This window comes from Hevea brasiliensis, chromosome 9, assembly GCF_030052815.1.
Source record: "Hevea brasiliensis isolate MT/VB/25A 57/8 chromosome 9, ASM3005281v1, whole genome shotgun sequence".
In the NCBI taxonomy this organism is placed as follows: Eukaryota; Viridiplantae; Streptophyta; class Magnoliopsida; order Malpighiales; family Euphorbiaceae; genus Hevea; species Hevea brasiliensis.
Window position 1 is genome coordinate 7024575 of NC_079501.1, and position 23118 is coordinate 7047692.

At 34.3% G+C, this 23118-nt stretch overlaps 2 protein-coding genes and 1 pseudogene across 7 annotated transcripts; all 3 read left to right on the top strand.

Annotated features, from left to right (window-relative positions):
* Positions 1-1830: 1830 nt before the first annotated feature.
* On the top strand, positions 1831-8120 carry LOC110654725 (serine/arginine-rich-splicing factor SR34). Of its 6 annotated transcripts, none has more exons than XR_009151131.1 (14): positions 1831-1989; positions 2330-2421; positions 3145-3210; positions 3290-3364; positions 3461-3563; positions 3672-3718; positions 3904-3961; positions 4333-4382; positions 4472-4528; positions 4653-4774; positions 4850-4966; positions 6531-6789; positions 7168-7201; positions 7607-7703. XR_009151131.1 is itself a non-coding variant. In XM_058152646.1 (14 exons), the coding sequence occupies exons 2-14, from the start codon at positions 2335-2337 to the stop codon at positions 7878-7880; spliced, it is 927 nt and encodes a 308-aa protein (XP_058008629.1). In that variant the 5' UTR covers positions 1832-1989; positions 2330-2334; the 3' UTR covers positions 7881-8120. The 6 variants fall into 6 exon arrangements, 3 of the variants coding, with proteins under 3 accessions (XP_058008629.1, XP_058008630.1, XP_058008628.1); XR_009151132.1 differs by having other exon boundaries at positions 6531-6601; XM_058152646.1 differs by lacking the exon at positions 6531-6789 and adding an exon at positions 7877-8120 and having other exon boundaries at positions 1832-1989; positions 7607-7713.
* A 1653-nt stretch (positions 8121-9773) lies between these two features.
* LOC110654705 (beta-glucosidase 11-like) lies at positions 9774-16685 on the top strand (annotated as a pseudogene).
* Positions 16686-19819: 3134 nt separating this feature from the next.
* On the top strand, positions 19820-22677 carry LOC131183009 (beta-glucosidase 11-like). Its single transcript, XM_058152649.1, has 8 exons — positions 19820-20154; positions 20257-20320; positions 20405-20442; positions 20532-20607; positions 20718-20789; positions 22036-22123; positions 22223-22481; positions 22558-22677. Exons 1-8 carry the CDS (start codon positions 20026-20028, stop codon positions 22675-22677), a joined length of 846 nt encoding a protein of 281 aa, XP_058008632.1. The 5' UTR covers positions 19820-20025.
* The last annotated feature ends 441 nt before the right edge of the window (positions 22678-23118 follow it).

Sequence of the window (23118 nt, forward strand, 5' to 3'; positions counted from 1 at the left end):
TGTTACGGAATCATATATTCATAAAAAGAAAGCGAAAATGTCCGCCTTAGTGCTTCAGTATACTTTCTCAACATTTTTCTCTTGGACACTTTGAAAAGCTTTATTTATGTTTTTTATACTATTTTTTCATAGCATATACATTGGAAATATGTATATAATATTTTTTTTTTTGAAAATTCAATATTATTAAAACAAAATTCAGGAAAAATGTCCAACTAAACCCACACCACTAGCATGAAAATGCGCAACCCTAGAAGGAGAATGAGCTGCACCACTTGAATCCAATGAATGGTAACTCTGGCCCATGAGGAAGCGAGTTCCTGCAATCGGAAATTACCAAACTACACTCAGAAAGTCTTCCTTAGCTGAAGTAACAGCAGTAAACAGTTCCTGACCATCTGTTTCAACGTGCGCCTTCCCATAGCACGAGTCTTGAAGCTAACTCAAGGCTTCCCGCAGACCTAGCGCCTCTGCCAATGCTGATGGACTCCTCCTTTTGATGGACTACAGCATCAATGTTGCACTTGAGGAAGTCGGCAGTGAGGTTTATTCCAGCGCAACATCAGATATTGTCGCAAGCGAGATTCGAAGAAACATGATTTTCCTCCCTTACTGATTCGCATTCTCGAAGCATTTGCAGAGCTATGCTAACGATTTCAGATGGAGAAGCAAATTGATCCCGTCAAATCCTGCTGTTACGTGTGACCCATAATCTCCATAATGGAGCGCACGCCTTAATTAACAATTAAGGTCGGGTCCTGCATATTCAAAAGGGAATCAAATGCCTGATCAAAAGAATATGTCGAAAGTTGCATTAACACTAGCTTCCAAAGATGCTTCCTGTTCATAAGTGACCGAAGAATGAATATTATGGGCATTCTGGGGTCATATATATATATATATATATATATATATATATATATATATATATATATATATATATTTATTTATTTTACGGATGTACATATAAGTATTTTACTTTTTTTTTTACATAAAATAGATATGATTTTTATGAACACATGAAAGTATAATTAAGATGTTTTCCATCTCAACTATATAAAAAAAATAAAAATAAATATTAAATAAAAACATCATAGTAAAGTTATATATCTATTAAATTTTAATAAATTATAATATTTAATATGAGAGTCAAATAAATTAAATAATATATTAATAATGTATTTTATGTAATTTCTTTCCTTAGTATGCTATGGTATCAGTAAAAAAAAGGTGAATTTATGCATTAGTTATAATAATTTAATAATTATTTTTAAAGAACTGTAAAAATCGTTGACAATAACTATTTTATTATTAATAAAACAATAGTAATTTTTCAAGTTGAAAAGCATGAGGTCAAAAACAGCCACCGGATAGAAGGGTTTCATATTATATTAGGCTGAATATGGACCGTAGACTTGCGGGTCGTCCCACTACAAAGTCAATGATCGGGTAGATCAATTAGCAAACAAGCTTAGGAGTTCCGTAGACGTTAACACTTTGTTTGGATAGGTGGAAAAGGGGGAGGAAGGAAAATAAGTAGAAGAAAATAACTTTGAAAAGACTTTTTCATTGTTTGAATAAGAGAAGAAAAATAAAAGAGGAAAAGAAAATAAATTTTATTTTTTTTTAGTTATTTTTTCTCTAAATTAGAGAGAAATTAAGAAATCAAAGAAAAAAAATTAAATTTTAGTGCCAACTCTTTTACTTTCTCTCTTTTATTTTTTATTCATTCAAATATAAAAAAAATAAAAAATAAAAAATATTTTCCTTCTTTTATTTTTCTTTCTCCCTTAAAATTTATCCAAACATACTATAAGAGAGCGCAATATAAATATCGTACATGTAAAATACCATATTATGTTCTCTCTTTTTTTTTTTTTTCCCCAACTTTACCATATTATATTCACTAACCAATAGCCGTACTCTCGCCCAATCTCAAAACCCTAACCTTCGACCTCTGGGCTCTGACCGAGCAGCTATTTCGTAAAGGTATTCTCTTATCCATCTCCTCAATGTCCAGACAAACTCTAACGATCAGTCACTCGACCCGTGTTTGGCTTGCTGGAAATTGCAGGAAATGTGGAGCTTGGATTTTTTTTTTGTTTTCATGTTTACTTTGTTTTCATCTCATAAGTGTGTTGGCTTTCTCAAAGAATCAGCTAAATTTATTCAGGATTCAGTTGGGTGATAAATAAATAAATATTTGATGTGAATTTTTTCTTATTTAGTTATTTTTATTCTATCAAAATCTTGAAGATAATGAGCGCTTTGTTGCTTTGGTTTGATTGTTAAATTTTTTCTTCTTTGTGAAATGCATCGATGGTTTCAGGGGAAATGAGTAGCCGCGCGAGCAGGACTCTCTATGTTGGGAATCTGCCTGGCGACATTCGTGAGAGAGAAGTGGAGGATTTATTCTACAAGGTAATGCAGGTTCTGGTGTTGTTTGGATTCAAATGTTACATGGTTTCTAGTTTCCTCATTAGACTGTTCGTTTTGTTCGAAAGATCTGATGAAGTGAGTTAACTGAGATATTTACGAGATGCTAAAAGGGTTGTTTAAATAACATGGCATGTTGCCTAACTGATACCATTCCCTACGCAAAGTCTACATTTTGATATTTATAACTGATTCTACTCCATTAGAGAATGGGGTTCCTAGGAACGACAACAAATTTTCTTTTGTGGCATGTCTATCCTTTATGGTTGGATAAGCTTATCACTGAATGAAGCTTAACAAGTTTTTTCTCTATTAAGTTCAAGTCAGTGTGTCTATTATTCTAAAAGATCTCCATATCTACATATGACATGAAATACCAAATTATTAAATATAGAAACACTGGAACAGCAGCAGAAGTTTCCATTAAGAAGCAGACCAAAAACCATACAGTTGTAACTTATAATTGCAGAAAACGTGATCATTATAATTGGGCAAGGAGGATTATTCATATGATCTGGTACATGCTTTTGGAAGGTGCTTTTATTGAACTGTTGGCATTGTTGTGGTTATCATCTCATTCAGCGTTTAAGGGTCAGGAAGATGGATCACCTCTATAATTTTTAGGAGATATCTGTGAGAACACTAAGAAACTTGTCTATGTTAATAGCTGTATCTCTGGAATCTCTGAATTTCTATTTCTATTTTCAGTATGGATCCATAGCACACATTGATCTCAAGATCCCACCAAGGCCACCTGGATATGCATTTGTTGAGGTGAGTTGTGAAATGCTCATCCCCCCTCCTCCTTAGTGTTATTACAAGTGCTTTGACTTTCTACTAATTGTTTTTGCAGTTTGAAGAGGCTCGAGATGCGGAAGATGCAATTCGCGGTCGTGATGGCTATGATTTAGATGGGCATCGCTTACGGGTTATTTAATTTTTGATGTTGTTCTAGTTCACATTGACTGATTAGCTTTAGCTGTGACTCTTCTTTTGGATCTTATATTTCATTCTTATAAAACAGGTGGAGCTTGCACATGGTGGGCGTGGACATTCTTCCTCAGATCGCCACAGTAGTTACAGTGGTGGTCGTGGAAGAGGAGTGTCCAGGCGCTCTGAGTATCGTGGTATGTACTAAATGTGATGCTTTTTGTGCCATTCAACGTTTAATTTACAAGGAGGCATAAATTGGTATATATATCATATGTCCTTGCTTGAAATTATCTATCATGCAGTTTTGATCACTGGGTTGCCCTCATCTGCTTCATGGCAAGACCTTAAGGTGGCTTGAGATCTTTTTGTTTTTACTTCCCTATCAAACAGTTGCCATTTTTTTTACTTGTGTGATCTTTTCCTTACCTTTTATTTTGTGTGTAGGTTTGTGTACTAGCTGATGCATGCATATTGACCCATCATTCTTAAAGTTTTGTTTGAAGTTAATCAATGTCTAAACTTATTCCTCTTCAGGATCACATGCGACGTGCAGGTGATGTCTGTTTCTCTCAAGTGTTCCGTGATGGTAGTGGTAAGATACTTAGCCTTATGTCTTTCGGACTTTTTATCTAGAGCCAGGATTCTTTTTTGGGTGTGTGCGTGTGTGATATTCTTATCCTTGTTTGCTTGGACAGTTCTTAGAGAGATGAGCCTATGCCTAATGTTACTATTATTACATATATTTTTAACTCATATTGTTTTCACTTTTTGATCTCATGGACATGACAAGTTGAGAATTAAGGCCTTTGAAATAATGCCACTTGTTATTGGGTCCTCATGGCTGATGGTCCTGTGCTTTATAACTTTTTGATGCAATTATATTGATTTCTTTTAATTTATTAATTACAGTGGATAATATGTGGATTAACATTTCATTTGTTGTCATATTATTGTTGGCTTTAGGTACCACAGGGATTGTGGATTACACAAACTACGAAGACATGAAGTCAGCAGTAAGTTTCTTTTCTCTTTTGCATTGTCTAATTAACTGATCTTTTGTTCACTTGTCATGGCCTGATAATTTTATATATTTTCTCTTCAGATCAAGAAACTTGATGACTCTGAGTTTCGAAATGCGTTTTCTCGGGCATATGTCCGTGTATGATTGGAATCTCTCTTCCCACCTCTCTGTCTTTATCTCACACAAATAAACATTATCACACTGGCACGTGACTCTGTGTGTGTATATTTTTTGCATTTTTTGATAATCATTTGGCTTTTAGGTGAGAGAATATGATTCCAAGCGTGACATCTCTAGGAGCCCTGGTCGTGGCCGATCTCATTCAAGAGGCTGTAGTGACAGCCGCAGCTGTGGCCGAAGTTCTAGCCGGAGCAGGAGCCGGAGGTTTATATTATTCTAGGCTTTCTTTAGTAATTGGTTGGAGTTGTGATTGTTTATTAACTGTATCATTTTTTTCAGTAAATCTCCTAAAACCAAATCTTCACGCCGCTCACCTGTTAGGTCAAGATCAAGATCCAGATCTAGATCTGTTTCTCGGTCTCGCTCTGGGTCGCCAAAGCCCCGTTCTTTGTCAAGGTATTCTTTTATACTTGCCAATTTCTATTGTGTTTATATATTGCATATTTCTGTATTGTGGAATGGTTGAGCATTCTGCAAACACAGAGATAAGAATTATTTGAGGTTTCTATTCCTGGAAATGAGAGTTGAAGAGTTTCTTCTAATAGATATCTGATACCCATTTAATTGGGATGAAATGAAACAAAGCTAACAAGGTAAAAATTAATGTGTTTTACCGGTTATTGGTGATGAGAGGCCTAGAGAGAGTCAATTATGAATATCTTGTACCAGCACTTACATTAAAAAGTACATCTTTTATGCATACTAAGGAAGATTGAATTACACTATTTATAAATACGGGACAGTACCCTTTTTTTTTGGGGAAAATAACGGAAAACTTCATTTAGAAAGATCTAATAAGAGAACATCATAAAGGAAATCAGGTGGGACAGGATCCCATGCCTGAGGATCAGAATGAGAACAGTGTATCAGTGCCAAGCGATGGGTGACAAACTTTGCTGATCAACGAGCAAAGACTGCAGAGCATGAAACTAGCTCTTCTAAAAGGAAAATACAATCCTAAACAACAGATCCAAAATAAGATAAATCCTTATGTCTATTACAAATAGCCTTCATGAGGATTTGCGAGTTTGATTCGAAGATAACTTTTTGGAATCCATTGTGTTTGACCCAACTAAGAGCCTCACTAAAGGAGAGGGCTTCTGCAGTCTTCGGATCTTGGGGCCTTAACTGAATAGTCTGGCAAGCTTTAACCAAGGAACCTTTATCAGTACGCAGCACCCAACCTGCACCAATTCTGTTTGGAGACTATTTAATGGCTGCATCCGTGTTACATTTGAGATATCCTGAGGCTGGAGGCTACCACTTTCAGGAATTCACCAACAGGGAATTGTCTGGAAGGGGTTTTGACCAAATAAGCTGAGCCCTAAAGTCTAAGCCATTATTGCAGGAAGTCGGATAAAATCTGCTGTCTGGAGGGTAGATGATTGAGCATTTTTCCAAAGAACATCGTTTCTGTTCTTCCATATTGCCCAAATACACATGCATAACATTTGACGATCCCGGAGGTTGAGGGAAGCAGACAACTGCTGTTCTATGAAGTAGTGGTATAAATTGCTTTGAGTTAGTATACTGATTGGTTGGATTGCAAGGCATCACTTTTCTGTTTTGATGTGGCTTGGTTTGAGTTTATTTTCTGATCCTCTTTCTGTTGTCAATTGATTATTGATTTGAAATTTTATTCAACCGTAGTACAACTGGGATAGTGGTCGCTAGGAGTAATGCCATCAAGTTAATTTACCTTATTATAAAGGCTATATTATGTATTTAAATTGTTGAAATGTGTCAAACTTGGATTTTGCTTTTGTTTTTAATAATTATGACTTGCAATTGTTTTTGGGTTCAAATTTCTTCCTGAGATTATCTTGTTTAATTATGCCCTTTACTTTCATTGTTTGTTTCATTCAAATGATGGGGTAATTGAAAAAGTAATTTTGGACTGTCAAAAGATCTTCATTCTTTCTTTTTGTTGTATGAAAATTGCCTTGTTTGATACATGCAGCAAACTGGGGATTGGATAATAGGATCTTGATGGGATATGTTCAGTTCCTGCATCTTTTTTGGGTTGTTGAGGTATGCTGTTTTTCTGATGGACAGCTCTGGAAACCTTCATGGTGTTTCTTATCTAATGTATTTAGCATGGTAAATGTCCGTGGGTGCTAGCATGGGACAATGGAGATTATGGAATATGGATTGCATTAGTAAAGCTGGATTGCAGTGAACTAACTGCAAGTGGATCTGGAAGTCACCAGCAATGAGTGGTAGAAACTATTTCATTATCATTTTCTACTCCAACAGTTGCCAAGCTAATAGGACCTGCTAGCTGGACTCACTATGGATTTTGTGGTACAGTAGGGAAGCATGCTTCTTTTCTGTGCAACTGTGTCTTGGAAACCTATTATAATTCTTTAGTTGAGATTTTTTTTTCTCCATTTTGTTTGGTATTTTGTTTTGGTGGGAATTTTATGAATTGGCCTGATTTTTTTTTTCTTGAATTGCTAAAAGATTTATGGCTCTTCCTTTTATGCCTTTTGAATTTGGTAACTCTGACGTGGAAGTGGCATGAAGGCTCTTCGATGAGAGTTCTTAAAAGGAACGTGTGGATTTTAAATTTGGGTTGTTTCTTGGAACTTTTGCAGATCGCATTCAAGATCAAGATCTCCACTTCCATCTGTAAGTCATTTCTCATGTAGGTTTATTAAAAATTTTCAAATGTCATGTTGTGGAACCTGGCAAATTCTTGTTATGGCAAAGCTGGCTTGACAATGGAGTTTGTTTAAAAGGAGGGAAAAAAAAAGGTTCCAAGGCCTGGAAAGTGAAACTGAATTTGGGACTTGATTCTTGATGATCTAATGTAGTTTAAGCCTTTGAACCCAATTAAGAATTGGGAAAATATTTTTTTTCATATTTCTTGATAATGTATAACTTACAATACTTATTCTAATACTTTCAAGCATGTCCTGCTGTGAAGAGACTCATTCTTCTCTGCCTGTCAATGGTGTCTGTTGTTTTAGACACTGGTGACAAGTTATGCCTGATGTCATTGTGTGATTTTTTTGTTGATGTTATACTCTGCAGCGTCAGAAACGCACGAGTAAGAGTCCAAGAAAACAGAGTGTGAGCCGGAGCCAAAGTGGCAGCAGAAGCAGGAGCAGGAGCAGGAGCAGGAGCAAAAGCTTATCCCGGTATCACTCTTGTGCATAATGATTTCTCCATATATGCTTATGTGTTTGTTTACGTTGTTAGTTTTGGAGCCTAGAATTTGTAGATGATATGCCATTGGTTTTCTGATTGCTGGTTCCATTCATTGTATTACTAGTTTTGACTTATTTTAAATTTGTTTACCAGGTGAGATGTGAAAATGAGAAATCCACGAGTCAGGAAGCTTGAATGAGCATATGATGCTTAACCTTGCATGATAAATTGTTGATTGCTGAAGGCCATCAAATTCTGGAAAACTTTTTTTTTTGCGAGACTTTGGGATTTTTATGGCTTGCACATTTGTAGGCTTGATGTGGATTCTGTTTTCAAATTGATAAAGCTTATTTTAATGGATTCGAGTGGCAATATTGATTCACTGTTACTCTAAAAAGCCTGTTCACACTCATTGGGTTTGCATGGCAGGTTCCACAGGAAAATTTTAGTTGGTTAACTAGGCCTTTTGTAAGTGAATGCTGCATGATATATCCTTGTATGTCTGGCAAGTTCAGTACATCTTTTCAGGCTGATAGTGTTATACCTTGGTAAATGGTGAAAGATGGTGGGAGCTTTAGTTTTTCGCAGAATTCGTTGGTGAAATTTCATGAAATATGGTCACTGGGGCCTGTTTTTCTTTGACAGAAAGGTGATTGGAAAAACGAGAATTGTGTAGCAAGGAAGATTTAGAAGCTCGTGTGTGCAGTAGGCACATGATGTTCTTTAATTGCGACATCTCGGGACACTATGTTCCCACCAGTTATTGGCTTCCAAAGAGCGAGGGACGTTTACGGTGAATGTTTAGTCCGTGTGTTGGCCATGAAGTTCAAAAGGGGCAAGTGGTGGTGTTGGGTGGCAGTAGCGTGTCCACCGCAATATGACAAGGCAAAATTAAATGGGTGCATGTATGCATGTTTGGGGATAACAATAATAATAATAACACTTGCAATTAACTTTTCCACTTGAGATCACAGACTCGAATGATTAAAAGCTAAACAATCGAGTCTGGAATGAGGAAATGACGCTGGTGCATGGATTGCTTTTCGTTTCGGCTTGGTTTTACTCCTTTGATGACCTAGAAAATTTGGTATACAGCTAATCCTGTCAAAATCACCAAAAGAGGCGTTGCAGCTGAAACAAAACTAGGTTAGGCTTTTAATAGGTAGGTTTATATCATATATTTTATATTTTTATAAACTTAATTTAGATAAGAAAAATTTTAAAAATTAAAAGCCTTACGAAAACGAATAGAAAATACACAATCTTGCATCCTTTAACACAGCCGGTCATCTCAATTTATATATATATATATATAAATTAAAAGGTACTACCTTCATTTATATTTACCTATTGTATTTGAATTTTGCACCATAGTTAAAAAAATGATTGGAGATTCTTATTTTTGTAAAAATATATTAGTAATTAATTAAAATATTTTTTCAATTCATATAAAAAATCATATAATATTTATTGTAGTAATTAATAGAGATAAAAAGTAAAATTAAAAAAATAGTTAATGCTCCTCAATTTTTTTTAAATATGATAAATAATTTTAGAAAAATAAAACTCACGATAGATAAAAATAAACAAAAAGAATAATTTAGGTATTAGTATATTTTTGAGTAAAAATTTGAATCTTAAAGTTTAACTTTGTTAATAAATTAACTCCTACTATTAAATGATTTTTAAAAATAATTTATAGTAAAATAGTTCAATATTTAAATTTATATTTAAGTAATTATTATTTTAAATAATAATATAAATTATTTAAATATGAAAATTATTTTATTAATAAAATAAAATTTCATTAATTAAATTATTTTAAATTAAAAAACAGTGAATAAATCAAGTTATAATAGAAACTAATATATTAATAAAATTAGTTTTGAGAATTAAGTTATTAAAAAAACATAATAATGACTATTCTATGAATTTTGTTATATCTCAGGGATGAGTGGTAGATTATCCAAAATTAAAAATAAAACATAATTGGTAAATTGAGTTACCATCTCTCCTCTTTTTTTTTTTATCACAGAGAATAAAACAAAATATGGGTGCCAGCGTGTTCTCAATGCTGACCGACGACGTTTATCACGGGACGGGAGTTCCAGTCCCGTGCGGTGTCTAGCTCCCCTTGGCTAGGGCCCTAAGCCACCTTCCCTCTATCTGATAAGTTCGCTGAGGTTTAAAAATTAAGCATCTTCGATATTAGCAATTTCTACATATCACCTGCCAAAAATAGGAGTGGAGAACTGCCGGAACCGTTAGACGTTGTCCGCAAAATCTCTTCAAGCTCGAAGAGAGGACCCCCACAACTGGGCTTGCCTCGCTTGTGTCTGCACCAAGTTCTCTTTTCTCATCCGCAACATCTGCTGGAAGTCTAAATGTAACAAAAACATTCCCGCCGTTGTTGCCGATCTCTTATGCTGCCCTGACTCTTCTATTTCTGGCGGCTGGTCTGCTCTCCACTAGCTCGCCGTCTGCTGTCATGGACTCCTCCACGCATGTGTTTTGCTCGAACGCTCTGATTTTGGCCTCGAACGCGAACTCGGACCTGATGATAATTACCATAAGCTGGCCTCCTTTCAATCCAAAAACAAACCACCTGCTCTACCATCCCCTTTGAACATTTCTGATGCTACTTCTGAAAATTGCTATTGCTCTTGGTCATTACTTGATGACCTCTATCACGATGCCCTATATGATATTTCTGAATCTGCCAATGTGAATGAAGCTGTTAGCGATGATAAAACTGTTAAGGCTGCTGGAAATTTCTCTGTTCGTAAGAGGAGGAAAATCTGCTGACCTTTGAGGTCCCATTTGGCTACTGGAGTCTGGAATTTGAGCCGAGAACAAGGGAATGAGCTATTAGCAAGCCGGTTTCGAGGGAATTGCTTGTACATTTGTGATTGGCCTGGCTGCGTTCATATGGAAGAAAAGCGCAATTACATGCTTTTCAGGGGGATTTTCAAGAATTTTAAGCGGTCTAGGGTCTGGAGGACCATAAATGATGGGTATAGGAGTAAGATCCATCTCAAGTGTGCCTTCTGTGGGTGCAAGGAGACCTGGGATCTGCGCTCTGCTTTTTGTTTGAGGAGGGTTTTCGAGTGCCATGATGATGGTGAGCCGGTTGTTCGAGCTTATGTTTGTGAGAATGGGCATGTCTCTGGGGCTTGGACCGATTTGCCATTGTACACTTACTTGATGGCATTTCTTATGGGTATTGTAACAGCTTTACCACCTGTTTTAGTTGATATTTTATGTTTGCACTTGGGATTCATATGAACTAGAAATTGTATTTGTGATGTGACTCTATGGTATAGATATCTGTGTTATTGTTGTGTTGTACCTTTGAGTTGCCACCTTGTTTAATTGGTTCGTTGTTTTAATACAATTGTGGTTTGAATAGCGTGATATGCAATTTTCAAGATGAGATTTCAGCTGTTACTTATATTTTCTTGTGGATCTTTCTTTGCCTTGATGAAACAACACCATTGGCTTAAACTGCTAATCTTTATCTTTGTTCGTGTTATCTCCATGTTTTCATTAAGAACTCTGGTTTATTGACCTAAAATGACAGGGGAAGACTATTGTGTCTTTTAGACATTGGAGCTTGGTTTGTAGAACCAGAAATTAGGTTCATTAAGAACTCAAATTTATCGACCTAGGATAACTAGGGAAGACTTTCATTTCTTTTAGGAATTAGGGCTTGGTTTGTAGAACAAGAAATTAGGATTTAAGGGTGAGTGGTGGATATGACTTTCTTCACTAACCAAAGAAAATTCAAGCAAACAAAACAAGATTATTAGCCTAGCGCCAGCGGGATCTTGGATTCACTCCTACCAAAAAAGCCTTAGACATTCGAGCATTAAAATTACATCAAATGACAAAGAAAAAAAAGCATAAATGGCTGGAATTTTATCGACTAAAATTACTGATTGTTAACGCTTTACAAGCAGGGGTAGTTATAGATCCCTATTCCACAAGCCCATAAAGCCAGTACTCATTACTGGCTAAATTACACAATAGTCTTGAATCTGCACTATTGAATCCTGCAGCAAATAGTTAATGCAATTTCTCATTGTAATGCTCCACAAGGCCACCCCATTATCCTACCAAATCAAGGCTTGAGGTAATGTCTTTCTTTACAGATTGAGTTTGCAGGTCCATTTTGTATGTTAATAATTTGTCCATTGAGGTAGCCGATAGACGTAGAATATAGCTAGGAACCTGAAATTTCACTAGCAACTGATCATGTATGATTTAATTGGCTTGCAGTAATGAATTATTTCCCACATATTGCAGAAGACTACTGGAAGATTAGCGTTTACAAATTATCAGGACATAGATTGCAGGAGACAGTAATGCTTCCTGCAAACATTATGCTCCACTTGTTGATGTGCATAGAATGGTTTGCTGGTACAATGTTAGGGCGATAAGGGAATTCCTTATTAATTGGCATTGCTAGAGATTAACATGTTTGAGAAATTGAACTAAAAGCTCCTGTAGTGCTTGGCAAATAATCTTGAAGAGTGACCAGAACCCTCGTTCATGACCAATGAAGTGGAATACCATGTCTTATAGTGAATAGGTGGAAATGTAGAATGGCTGATGTGCATCGAGAACAATCCTCCTTTTCTTCGATAAAACTGATATGGCACTTCACCTGACATGGAGATTGCATTGCTAAGTCAGGCTATGCTGTAGCTAGAGACATCTTGGCCGATTCTAGAACTGTTAGCCAAAATCCCCGACAAAGGCATTGGAATCAGCTATTGAATTTGAAGGTCCTGAGCAAGGTTAAAGTCTTTTTATGGAGGTTGCTAGTCAATGGCTCAATTATCCAGCAGTGAATCCCTTCTCTCTCAAGCTCCTGCAAATTTTGTGATCAGCTGGAGTACCCCATGCTTCTCTTTTTTCAGTGTCAGCTGGCCAGAGAAGTGTGGTTTACCTCACCTCTCAACTTGAGGTCTGATTTGATTCATACTGACGATGCGAAAGAGTGTTGGGTTCTCCTGTGAATTTAGCCACTTTCTTGCTGTGGCACATATGGAAGGCGCACAACGAAGTAATTTTTCATAACACAGATGCCTCTCCTTATGCAGAGAGCAATGCATCATCAGGAAGAATATTAATTTGGTCATTACCTCAGTGAAGAAGCCAATGCCTTGCTTCCTCCCACGATTCATCAAAAGGTGAGTGATCAATGGTTCCCACCACAAAGAGGGTGGATAAAGTTAAATTTTAATGCAGCTGTTGAAAAGGATCAGAATCTTGGAGGGTGGCTGTGGTAGCTAGAAGCCATATAGGTTCTGTCGTATTCTCTTCAACAAAGCAGGTTCCTACTTTCTTGTCTCTCCTAGTTCTAGAAGCAATTGCATTAAGTGAAGCAGTTCTTCCGTCCAAAGCAAAAGGCATGCGAAGGGTGTTTTTTGAAGGTGATTCTAAATTAGTTATTGAGGCGATTTCGTGACATAGCTTGTGTTGGCAGATGTGGAGAATTTCATTGACTAGCTGCGAAGGCCCTTTTGAATCCTTTTTTTCGTATGAACCCTCAAGCCTAGCTTGAATGGCATCGTTTTTTCATGTGAACTGTTTATATTACTGTCTCCACTGGACCACTGTGCTTACACGGAGAATGCACGATAAACTGGGACACTAAATGACTTGTTTTAGTGTTTATGGCTTGGGGTCACTTTGAATCTTTGATCGGTCAAACGATGCACTTTTTTTTTTCCCCTAAAAATTTTGAACAATGCCAGTGTCATTGTGCCCAGATCAGACCTGAAAACTGCACACAAGGAAAAGTTGAAAAGAAGTAATTGTTAAATCCAACGGCAAATTGTCTACGTCTGACAGAGAGCAGACAAGCTGAGGCATCTTCTTTGTCTTTGTACACGTATAAAGTGTTGCATAATTTTGATAATAAAATCCTTGTCGCTGAACAAATTATTCACATTTAATCAGTATAGTTTCTTTCTTTTTTTTTTTTTATGAGGAGAACACCTATAGTTACTAGTATCTCTTGCTTTTGGCTGAGCCTCCATGGAAGGACAAGAATCAACAAAGGACTGCTCTGTTTCTGTGGGACTAGATCATAGTAATTAAGCTTGTTACACATGATGTTAAGGGTTTATTACCTGCTAATTGTTTTGCTTAATTTGGTGGTAGCAATTTTTTGTGCCGATAAATATAGCAGAGAGGACTTTCCTTCTGGATTTGTTTTTGGTTCTGGCACCTCTGCTTATCAGGTCGGTTTGTCATTTGCTTACTACTTTAGCTACTATCCATACTTGAAAGTTGCAATTGAAAGGAAGATCATAATATATATAGTCGGTAAATTTTGAAAGGTGGAAGGGGCAGCAAGTGAAGATGGGAGAAGTCCTGGCATTTGGGATACCGTTTCTCACGAGGGTCAGATTTTTCTTTTATCCTTCTTGTTTAGTTTTTTGAAGTTTTCTACTTGTGGTTGTGGCACTTGTTCAATATCAAGGGTTAGTTTTCTGAAATTCAGTGCTTAATTTGCTAACTGAAATTCCAGGGAAAATGGATGGGGCAACTGGAGATGTATCGGTTGACGAGTATGACAAATACAAGATGAAATAAAATGAACTTATTTCATAATTAGTGTTGTGTAGATGTCACTTCAATCACAAGAAGCCATATTTTTTGTTGTTATGATCACGTGTCTACTGCAGGAGGATGTCAAACTCATGGCCGAAACTGGGTTAGATGCTTATAGATTTTCCATATCATGGCCAAGACTTATCCCTAGTATAATTTCTAACTGTAACTAGTGATTGCAGCAATCAACAAATGAATCCGTTTCTGGTTTTTATTTGATCAATATAAAATTTTAATTTCTGTCAGATAGAAGGGGACTTGTCAATCCAAAGGCCGTGCTTTATTACAACAACCTCATCAGTGAACTTATCAGTCACGGTCACAACTAAAGCTTTCAGAATAAATTAATTAATTTCTTCATGTTCAATTGCTTCACTTTGATTGATTGTTTATTTCTCTGCAGGCATCTAGCCACATGTTACATTATACCACTATGATCATCCACAAGCGATTGAAGACGGGTATGGAGGATGGCCTAGCAGAAAGATTGTATATAGCACTCAATTCTCGTCTTTTTTATTTGTTATTACCATGGAAGAGGGCCACTGAGAAGAGGGTAACGATCATGAAAAATAACTGCATGTGTATGCGGATGCAGGAAGGACTTCACAGCTTATGCAGATGTGTGTCAGAGAGTTTGGTGATAGAGTTTTGCATTGGACTACTTTGAATGAGCCCAATGTATTTCCACTTTACAGTTATGATTTGGGAATATTGCCCCCATATCGATGCTCTTCTACGTTTGGACTCAACTGCTCCCAAGGCAACTCCGCATCTGAATCGTACTTGGTTGCTCATCATCTCTTGTTGGCACATGCTTCAGCTGTGAGATTGTACAGGAAAAAGTATCAGGTTTTGCCCTTTTTTATGTATTTAATTATTATTATTATTATCAGGAAAAAGTAATAAGAAGAATAAAATGTTGTCCTGATAATGGTCATGGTGGTGCAGGGCAAGCAACTAGGATTTATTGGGATTAATCTCTTTGTTTGCGGGGACATTTCCTCTAACAAACTCAACAGAGGATGTGCTTGCGACGCAAAGAGCCAATGAATTTCTTGTGGGCTTGTAAGTTATTAAAATTAAAAATACCCCTTTTTGCCTGAAATTATCAATTCAACAAGGCTTGGAGGAGCCGCTTTGACACGTTTATTTATCATGCTTTTGGCTACAACCTGTGTTACAATTTTGTTCCAAGATAGCGAATCCTGTGGTGTTTGGAGACTATCCTGAGACAGTGAAGAAAAATGCAGGCTCAAGATTACCAGCCTTCACCATTCAAGAATCCAAACAGGTTAAGGGATCATTTGACTTCCTTGGAATAATCCACTACGTGTCAATACAGGTTAAAGACAACTCCGCCAGCCTCAACTCAGAGCACAGAGATTATCGAGCAGATATGGCAGCAAAGATGATTTGTAAAATAAAATCAAAGCTTTTTAATTTCTATTTACTTCGGCTATATATACAACCTCATGAACTGAGCTTTATCAAGTCATCAACTGATATATTTTTTTTTCTTTTCTTTAAATTTATTATGTTTGTTGGGCAGTTGATATGGATAATTTAACATTTGAGGTACGATTCATGTTGCCATTTATTAAACTACAATTAAATCATAATAAAGCTTTATTTTTCATTTTTTTTAGCATATTATAACTAATTAATAAACCCCGTATCCTATACATCCATGGGGAATGCAAGCAGCGCTGGAGTACTTCAAGCAAGCATATGGCAACCCTCCTATCTACGTTCAAGAAAATGGTCTCTCTCTCTCTCTCTCTCTCTCTCAACATTCCATCTAATTATATTCCACTGAAGAGCATCAACGGTATACAAATGCATAATTTCTTCTCATGAGATGGCTAGCTTGTACTGTATATAATACTCGATCCATTTCCTCTCATGGCAGGGCAACGCATCCGAAGAACTTCATCCTTGGAAGATGCTTCAAGAGTCAAATACATGAATGGATATGTTGGGAGTGTACTTGATGCTATTAGGTATGCTTCTTTTTTTGAAGAACGCTTTAAAGAAAAATGAAATTGAGGATTTGGATTCTTGATTTGTAATCTTGTAAACATAAATGGATTTTGTCAGGAATGGATAAAATGCGAGAGGCTATTTTACGTGGTCACTCTTAGATGTGTTTGAGCTGATGGGCTGCTATGAAACATGCTTTGGGCTCTATTGCGTGGATGTCGACGACCCACAACTATAAAGACATGCTAAGCTCTCGGCACATTGGTACTCTCAGTTTTTGAGAGGAAAACCCGTTGGCTCAGATGTGTTTATTCAGCTTGGAAAACATTTCCCACCCTTATCTGACAGTAGTTGATCTTCCACAAGAATTGTAATTTTTTTTATTTAATTTAGTTTTAATTAGAATTTGATTTAAAATTTTTATAATTTTATAAATAATTTTAATATTATTAAATTAAAATTTTTATTTCTAGAATAATTATGCTTTGGCCATGATGAAACCAACTTAATTTCTAAGAATATTCTTAAATTTGTTACTGGTAGTGTCTCCAAAAGGAGGCTGTTATTAGGGTTTTCCATTGCCTGAAGCCCTGAAGAAGGTCATGATTAATTTGACTTATTATTAGTGACTGGAGTTAGTAATGATCACATAAAAAAAAACAATTTAATTAATTTAATTATGGACTTTGTCCTTAAAGATATACATAGTCTTTTATAATATTATTAAATTTTTTATTAATTAAAAGTGTCTATCTTGATTATTTATAAAGTATATTTATTTTCTATTATTTCAAAATTAATAATTATGATCCTTAATGTTGCCATTAATGCTTTTGTTTCACAATGTAAATATTCAGAAAAAATATATAATTAAAAATTTAGAATTTTAAAATAAAAATATAATATAATTTAAAATATTAATGACTAAAAATTTACAATTTTAAGATTAAAAACTAAAATATAGAATCATTAACAAACCACAGGATCACACTAATTTGCTAATCAAGCCACTTATTAAGCGCTGATGTCCCTAATTTTAAGCCTCCCGTAAAATGCAGTCACTGAAACTGAGAAATCATATGAATATTACTCGGTAAATTCTCAAATTTATTTGATATAGCTCCTTATATATATATTTCATCCAATTATTCAAATAAAAAATGCATGCAGATTGGTTGCGTATCAGAGAGGCATTTGGTGCAACTTGTGGTGGTTTTCTTTGTGTTAGTCTGTGTGCTTGTGGTTCTCTGATGTTGACATTAAAGGTGTGTTTGGTAGAAAATTACAAAATTAAGGATTAAATATCACACTTGTAAATTTTAATTTTTTAAAAAATAATTATTAATTTAGATCCTTTAAGATTAACATTTGACTTTTTCTGAGAATGTATAAATATTAATAATACAAAAAGTTAACTTATTCTCTTTAAGTATCTAAACGATATTAATGAGAGTTAAAAATTACAAGGATAATAATTGATCCCAGTTAATTTCGCACTAAGAATGACTCTGGGATGTGGTGCTAACAGGATGGTATTCTAGTGCTGGATTCCTTGGAGGTTTGGTCTTCGACGTACGGGAATTCTGGATTCTTTATCCACATATGCTGTGGCCAACTCTCAAAGCCTTGGATTGCTATGGAGCTGTCCGACGCCACCTCTACTGGATCACTTCCGGGCACACTCATGGTTAGGTTTATTGTGGTTGGTTCCTGGCACACCCATGGTTGCCTTTGTTACTAGGTTTTTATCTCTTTGGGATCTCAATTTTGGCTACAACTGTGCTTGAATCCGTCTGTTCTTCCCAATGACTTGATCCGTGGTGACAGCTTCTGGAGAAGGCAACGGTGGTGGCAGTTGCTTTGGTTCTTTCTGCCATAGCTAGGGTTTTATATATTTGAAAAGTTTTAATTGTTGGTGTAATCTATCCTTAAATTGATATAAATTACATTAGGCTTATTAGTATTAAAAAAAAAAAAAAACTGATGAACCAAGCCATAAAATTGATGCAAATGATTAATGATGATAAAAAAAAATGTTTCACTTCAAATGCTGCACACTCCAAATATTTTGTAACACTAGGGTTCTCACTAGATTCATACTCAGATGAATTTTTTATCTAATTATTTTTTATTTTTACAAATTTATACCCATAAAAAATTATTATAAATCACAATATTATTATTTTATATATACTTTTTGATTTTTTTTTTCGATGTTCAATTTTACTTAAAATTAATTTTATATCAACACTTAATAATTATAAATCTTTTAATTTATAATATTTTTTTTACGTTATTTTAAAATTAGATATTGGAAGAATATAATAGAATGATTAATTTTTCTCCCATTTAATGAAATCTTCTTGTGCTCAGGGCAGGATAAATTTAGATAATTGTTTCTGAATTTTATAATATTATAGTCTCTCAACTTAAAAATATAATATAAAATTTCATCAACTTTTAAATTTTATATAGTAAAATTCCTCTAACGTCTAATTATCAGTCTTTCAATTAGATATTGATCTGGATAATTTTAGCATGAATCGTAATCAGTATTTCTCTTTTCTGTTTCAAACCACGTATAAATTGTATCATTCTTTTTTCTATAGATAGAATAATTTTTCGTGTATAAATAAAATAATTTTATATTTTATATAAAAAAAATAAAAAAAATTAGCTAAACGTCGTATAAAAGTTATTTATATTAATTTTAATTAATAATTAAAAATAAAAAAATTATTCATAAATTTAAAAAATTTTATATTATATTTTAAAATTAAAAAATTATAATATTATAATTATATAAATTTAAGAATAATTATTAAAATTTATCTTTGAAGATATGATAAAAACTATCTGTCGAATCATCAGAAGAGTTAAATAAAAGACAACAAAACCAAGACAAAAGGAAGAGAAAAATTAGCATCAGAGCTTACGTAAAGACAACAAAACCAAGAAAAAAGAAGGAGGAAAACTAGCATCAGAGCTTACGTAAAAGGATCTTCGTCTTTATAGTAAGGAGGCAAATCACAGTTGACAAAAGAGCAGAAAAGGCCAACCTTTGTCCACTCATACTTTCTGTCATTACTCACTCTACTAGAACATTCAACACATGTTTTGTCTTGGACGAACCAGGATATTATTTCGACGGCCAATGATATTATATTAATAAAATATTTACTTATTATAAATGAAGTAGACTCTAATGAGCACGTAATCATATTAATATTGGCACACACTTTTATTTTTTGACTCACCCCTATTACTCTCTCCCATACAAGACTTTCCCTCCTTTCCCCCTCACACGCTCTGCTATAAGAGACACCAACAGAGTCATGAGCAAGTCACTTCACAATTGTCAACACTTTGTTGCACTCACGCCACTTCGCTTGCGTACTCTCACACACTAGTGTTTCTCGTAGCTTACCTTGCCTTCACTACCCCTCTTGCACATGCACACAACACACACACTTAGTTTATAGTTGATGAAGGAAATTGTGGATGATTCTTCAAATGCCGGTGATGAAGAATTCTCAAAGCTTTCTCGAATGGCGGTTGTTAAGCTTCTCCAAACCACCTGAATTTTCTGCAAGCTTAAAGAAATTTCTAGATACAGAGAGGCGGTGGTGATTCTTCAGTAATTAACAACTTTGTTTCATTGCAATAAACCCATTATTATTAGCTTGTAATTGAGGATGTTGAGGCTTTATTGCTTGCTAATTCTTATGCTAAATTTAGCATTAGCAGTCTTATCTGTTGATACGTATAGCAAAGAGGACTTCCCTCCTGGCTTTATTTTTGGTGCTGCTACCTCTGCTTATCAGGTCAGTACTTCTGAAACTGAGGGATAAAAAGGGAAAGAAAGATCATCTTTTTGAAAAAAGAATCGCTTCATGGGTTTATGGTATACTTGCTATTCTTGAAAGGTGGAAGGAGCAGCACATGAGGATGGTAGGAGTCCCAGCGTTTGGGATACCTTTTCTCATGGAGGTCAGTGTCTTCTTTTAGCATTACTTGTTGTCGTAGTGTTTATGAGTGATTTTTGCCATGATTAACACTATTATCAATTTCCAGGAGGAGATGTGGCAGTTGATGAGTATCACAAGTACAAGGTTAAGTATGACATGTAATTTGAGTAGCAAGCAGCCAAGTGTTCTCGAGTACCGGGAATTTTGTGAATAGGTTCATTTCTCTTTTGCAGGAAGATGTCCAACTTATGGCTGAAACTGGATTAGATGCCTATAGATTTTCCATCTCATGGGCTAGGCTTATCCCAAGTATGATTTACTATCAGCGAACTCTTATGAAACAATAAATAAGGAAATCTATTTGTGGTTTATTTGATCGTTCATATAGTTCAATTTTTTTATATGTTACCTTTTTTCAGATGGAAGAGGACCTGTCAATCCAAAGGGCTTGCAGTATTACAACAACCTCATCGATGAACTTATTAGCCATGGTGAGAACCAAAAGAAGTTTTTTTTGGGGCTTTTAATCAAAAAGGTATAATAAAAAATAAAACAATACTAAAAAAAAATGAGTTTGAAAATAATTATAAAAAAGAATGAGTGCGGTATAAAAATTATAATAGCATTTTTAAGATTCGAGTGCTATTTATAATAGATTCTGCATCAAAATTTTTAAAGGAAAGCTGAACGCTATTCAAAATAGCGTCCAGCTTTCCTTTAAATAATAAAAAGTTAATTAAAAAATATTTAAAAATATAGTAGCGTCTAACTTTTTTTTTAATTATTTTATGTTATATTTTAAATAAAATATAAATATTATTTTAATAAATAAAATTATAATATATAATATTATATATTATAATATTTTTATTATAAATATTATTTTTTAATTTAAAATTAAATTAAAATTTAATAAAATAAAAAATTAAAATTAAAAAAATAAATAATTAAAAAGGTTTAAGAAAAGTTAGACGGCGTTCAATTTTTTTTTTAATTTTTAATTATTTTATTTTATATTTTAATTTTAATATTATATAATATTTTTATTATAATTATAATTTTTTATAATAAAAATATTATATAATATTAATATTAAAATATAAAATAAAATAATTAAAAATAAAAAAAAAAATTAAACGCCGTCTAACTTTTCTTAAACCTTTTTAATTATTTATTTTTTTAATTTTAATTTTTAATTTTATTAAATTTTAATTTAATTTTAAATTAAAAAATAATATTTATAATAAAAATATTATAATATATAATATTATATATTATAATTTTATTTATTAAAATAATATTTATATTTTATTTAAAATATAAAATAAAATAATTAAAAATTAAAAAAAAAGATTGGACACTATTATAAGTAGCGTCCAACCTTTAAATTTTTTTTAATTAATTTTTTATTAATTAAAGGAAAGCTGGACGCTATTTTGAATAGCGTCCAGCTTTCCTTTAAAAATTTTAATACGATGCTATTATAAATAGCGTTCGAACATTGAAAATGCTATTATTCCGAACTTTAAAAACGCTATTATAATTAGCGTCCCCCACTCATGATAATTATTTTCAAACTCATCTTTTTTTAATATTATTTTATTTTCGATTACACCTTTTTAGTCAAAAGCCCTTTTTTGGGTTGTTGAGAGCACCTTTACGCTATTAGTTGGTATCTATATTGCTTATTTTCAGCTTTAATTCATATCTTTTTTTCCCCTCTTCTTGATGGATCAGGCATCCAAGCACATGTTTTCTTATACAATTATGATCATCCACAATCACTTGAAGATGAATATGAAGGATGGCTTAGCAGAAACATTGTGTATAATACTTGTCTTTTTACTAATTGCTTTGCTTTTTATGTGCTTGGAGATACTTTATCTGATTCATGGACAAAGAAAATGTTTATGTGGATATGCAGGAGAGACTTCACAGCTTATGCAGATGTGTGCTTCAGAGAATTTGGTGATAGGGTTTCGTTTTGGTCTACCATAAATGAGCCCAACGTCTTTGCAATTGGTGGTTATGACCAGGGAGTAGTGCCGCCGGGGAGATGTTCTTACCCATTTGGATTATGGAACTGCTCCAAAGGCAACTCCTCCACGGAGCCATACTTGGCAGCTCATAATATGTTGTTGGCACATGCATCAACTGTAAGATTGTACAAGGATAGATATCAGGTACCATCTCTTCATCTTTTGCATTTATTTTCTTAAGCAAATATTTTTTATGTTCAAATAATGCATCTTTGCACAGAGCAAGCAAAATGGAGTTATAGGAGTCACCCTCTATGCCCTATGGCTTGTCCCGCTAACTAACTCAACAGAGGATGAAACTGCTGTACAAAGAGCCATGGACTTCTTTATTGGTTGGTAAGTTAACAAGGCAAGAATATATTGAAGTGAAACAGGGTTTTACAATTTTTTTTTTCTTCTTTTCTGAACCAATTGACTATATTTTTCCTTATTATTTGTCTTGCAGGTTTGTAAATCCCTTGGTGTTTGGAGACTATCCTGAAGTAATGAAAAAAAATGCAGGTTCAAGACTTCCAGTCCTTACAGATCAAGAATCCAAATTGGTAAAGGGAGCATTTGACTTCCTAGGACTGATACATTACACTACAGTTTACATCAAGGATAACTCCAAAATTCTGCAAACGGAGAATAGAGATTTCAACGCAGACATGGCAGTAACTATCTTGTGTATGTTCTAGTCAACCTATTACCAGACTAGACTAAGATTTGTTATATATTCTCTGCAACTCTCCAATTAGCTGAAATAACTCAATGGTTTTATTTTTCTGGCATTCACCCAAGA

Excerpts from the sequence above, each read along its gene's own strand:
- LOC110654725 (XM_058152645.1), top strand. The coding sequence starts at position 2,320 with ATGGTTTCAGGGGAAATGAGTAGCCGCGCGAGCAGGACTCTCTATGTT. Across the intron at positions 4,529-4,652 it reads TTTCTCGGGCATATGTCCGT|GTGAGAGAATATGATTCCAA; the intron begins GTATGATTGGAA and ends TTTGGCTTTTAG. Across the intron at positions 4,967-7,167 it reads AAGCCCCGTTCTTTGTCAAG|ATCGCATTCAAGATCAAGAT; the intron begins GTATTCTTTTAT and ends GAACTTTTGCAG.
- LOC131183009 (XM_058152649.1), top strand. The coding sequence starts at position 20,026 with ATGTTGAGGCTTTATTGCTTGCTAATTCTTATGCTAAATTTAGCATTA. Across the intron at positions 20,790-22,035 it reads CGATGAACTTATTAGCCATG|GCATCCAAGCACATGTTTTC; the intron begins GTGAGAACCAAA and ends TTGATGGATCAG. Across the intron at positions 22,482-22,557 it reads TGTACAAGGATAGATATCAG|AGCAAGCAAAATGGAGTTAT; the intron begins GTACCATCTCTT and ends ATCTTTGCACAG.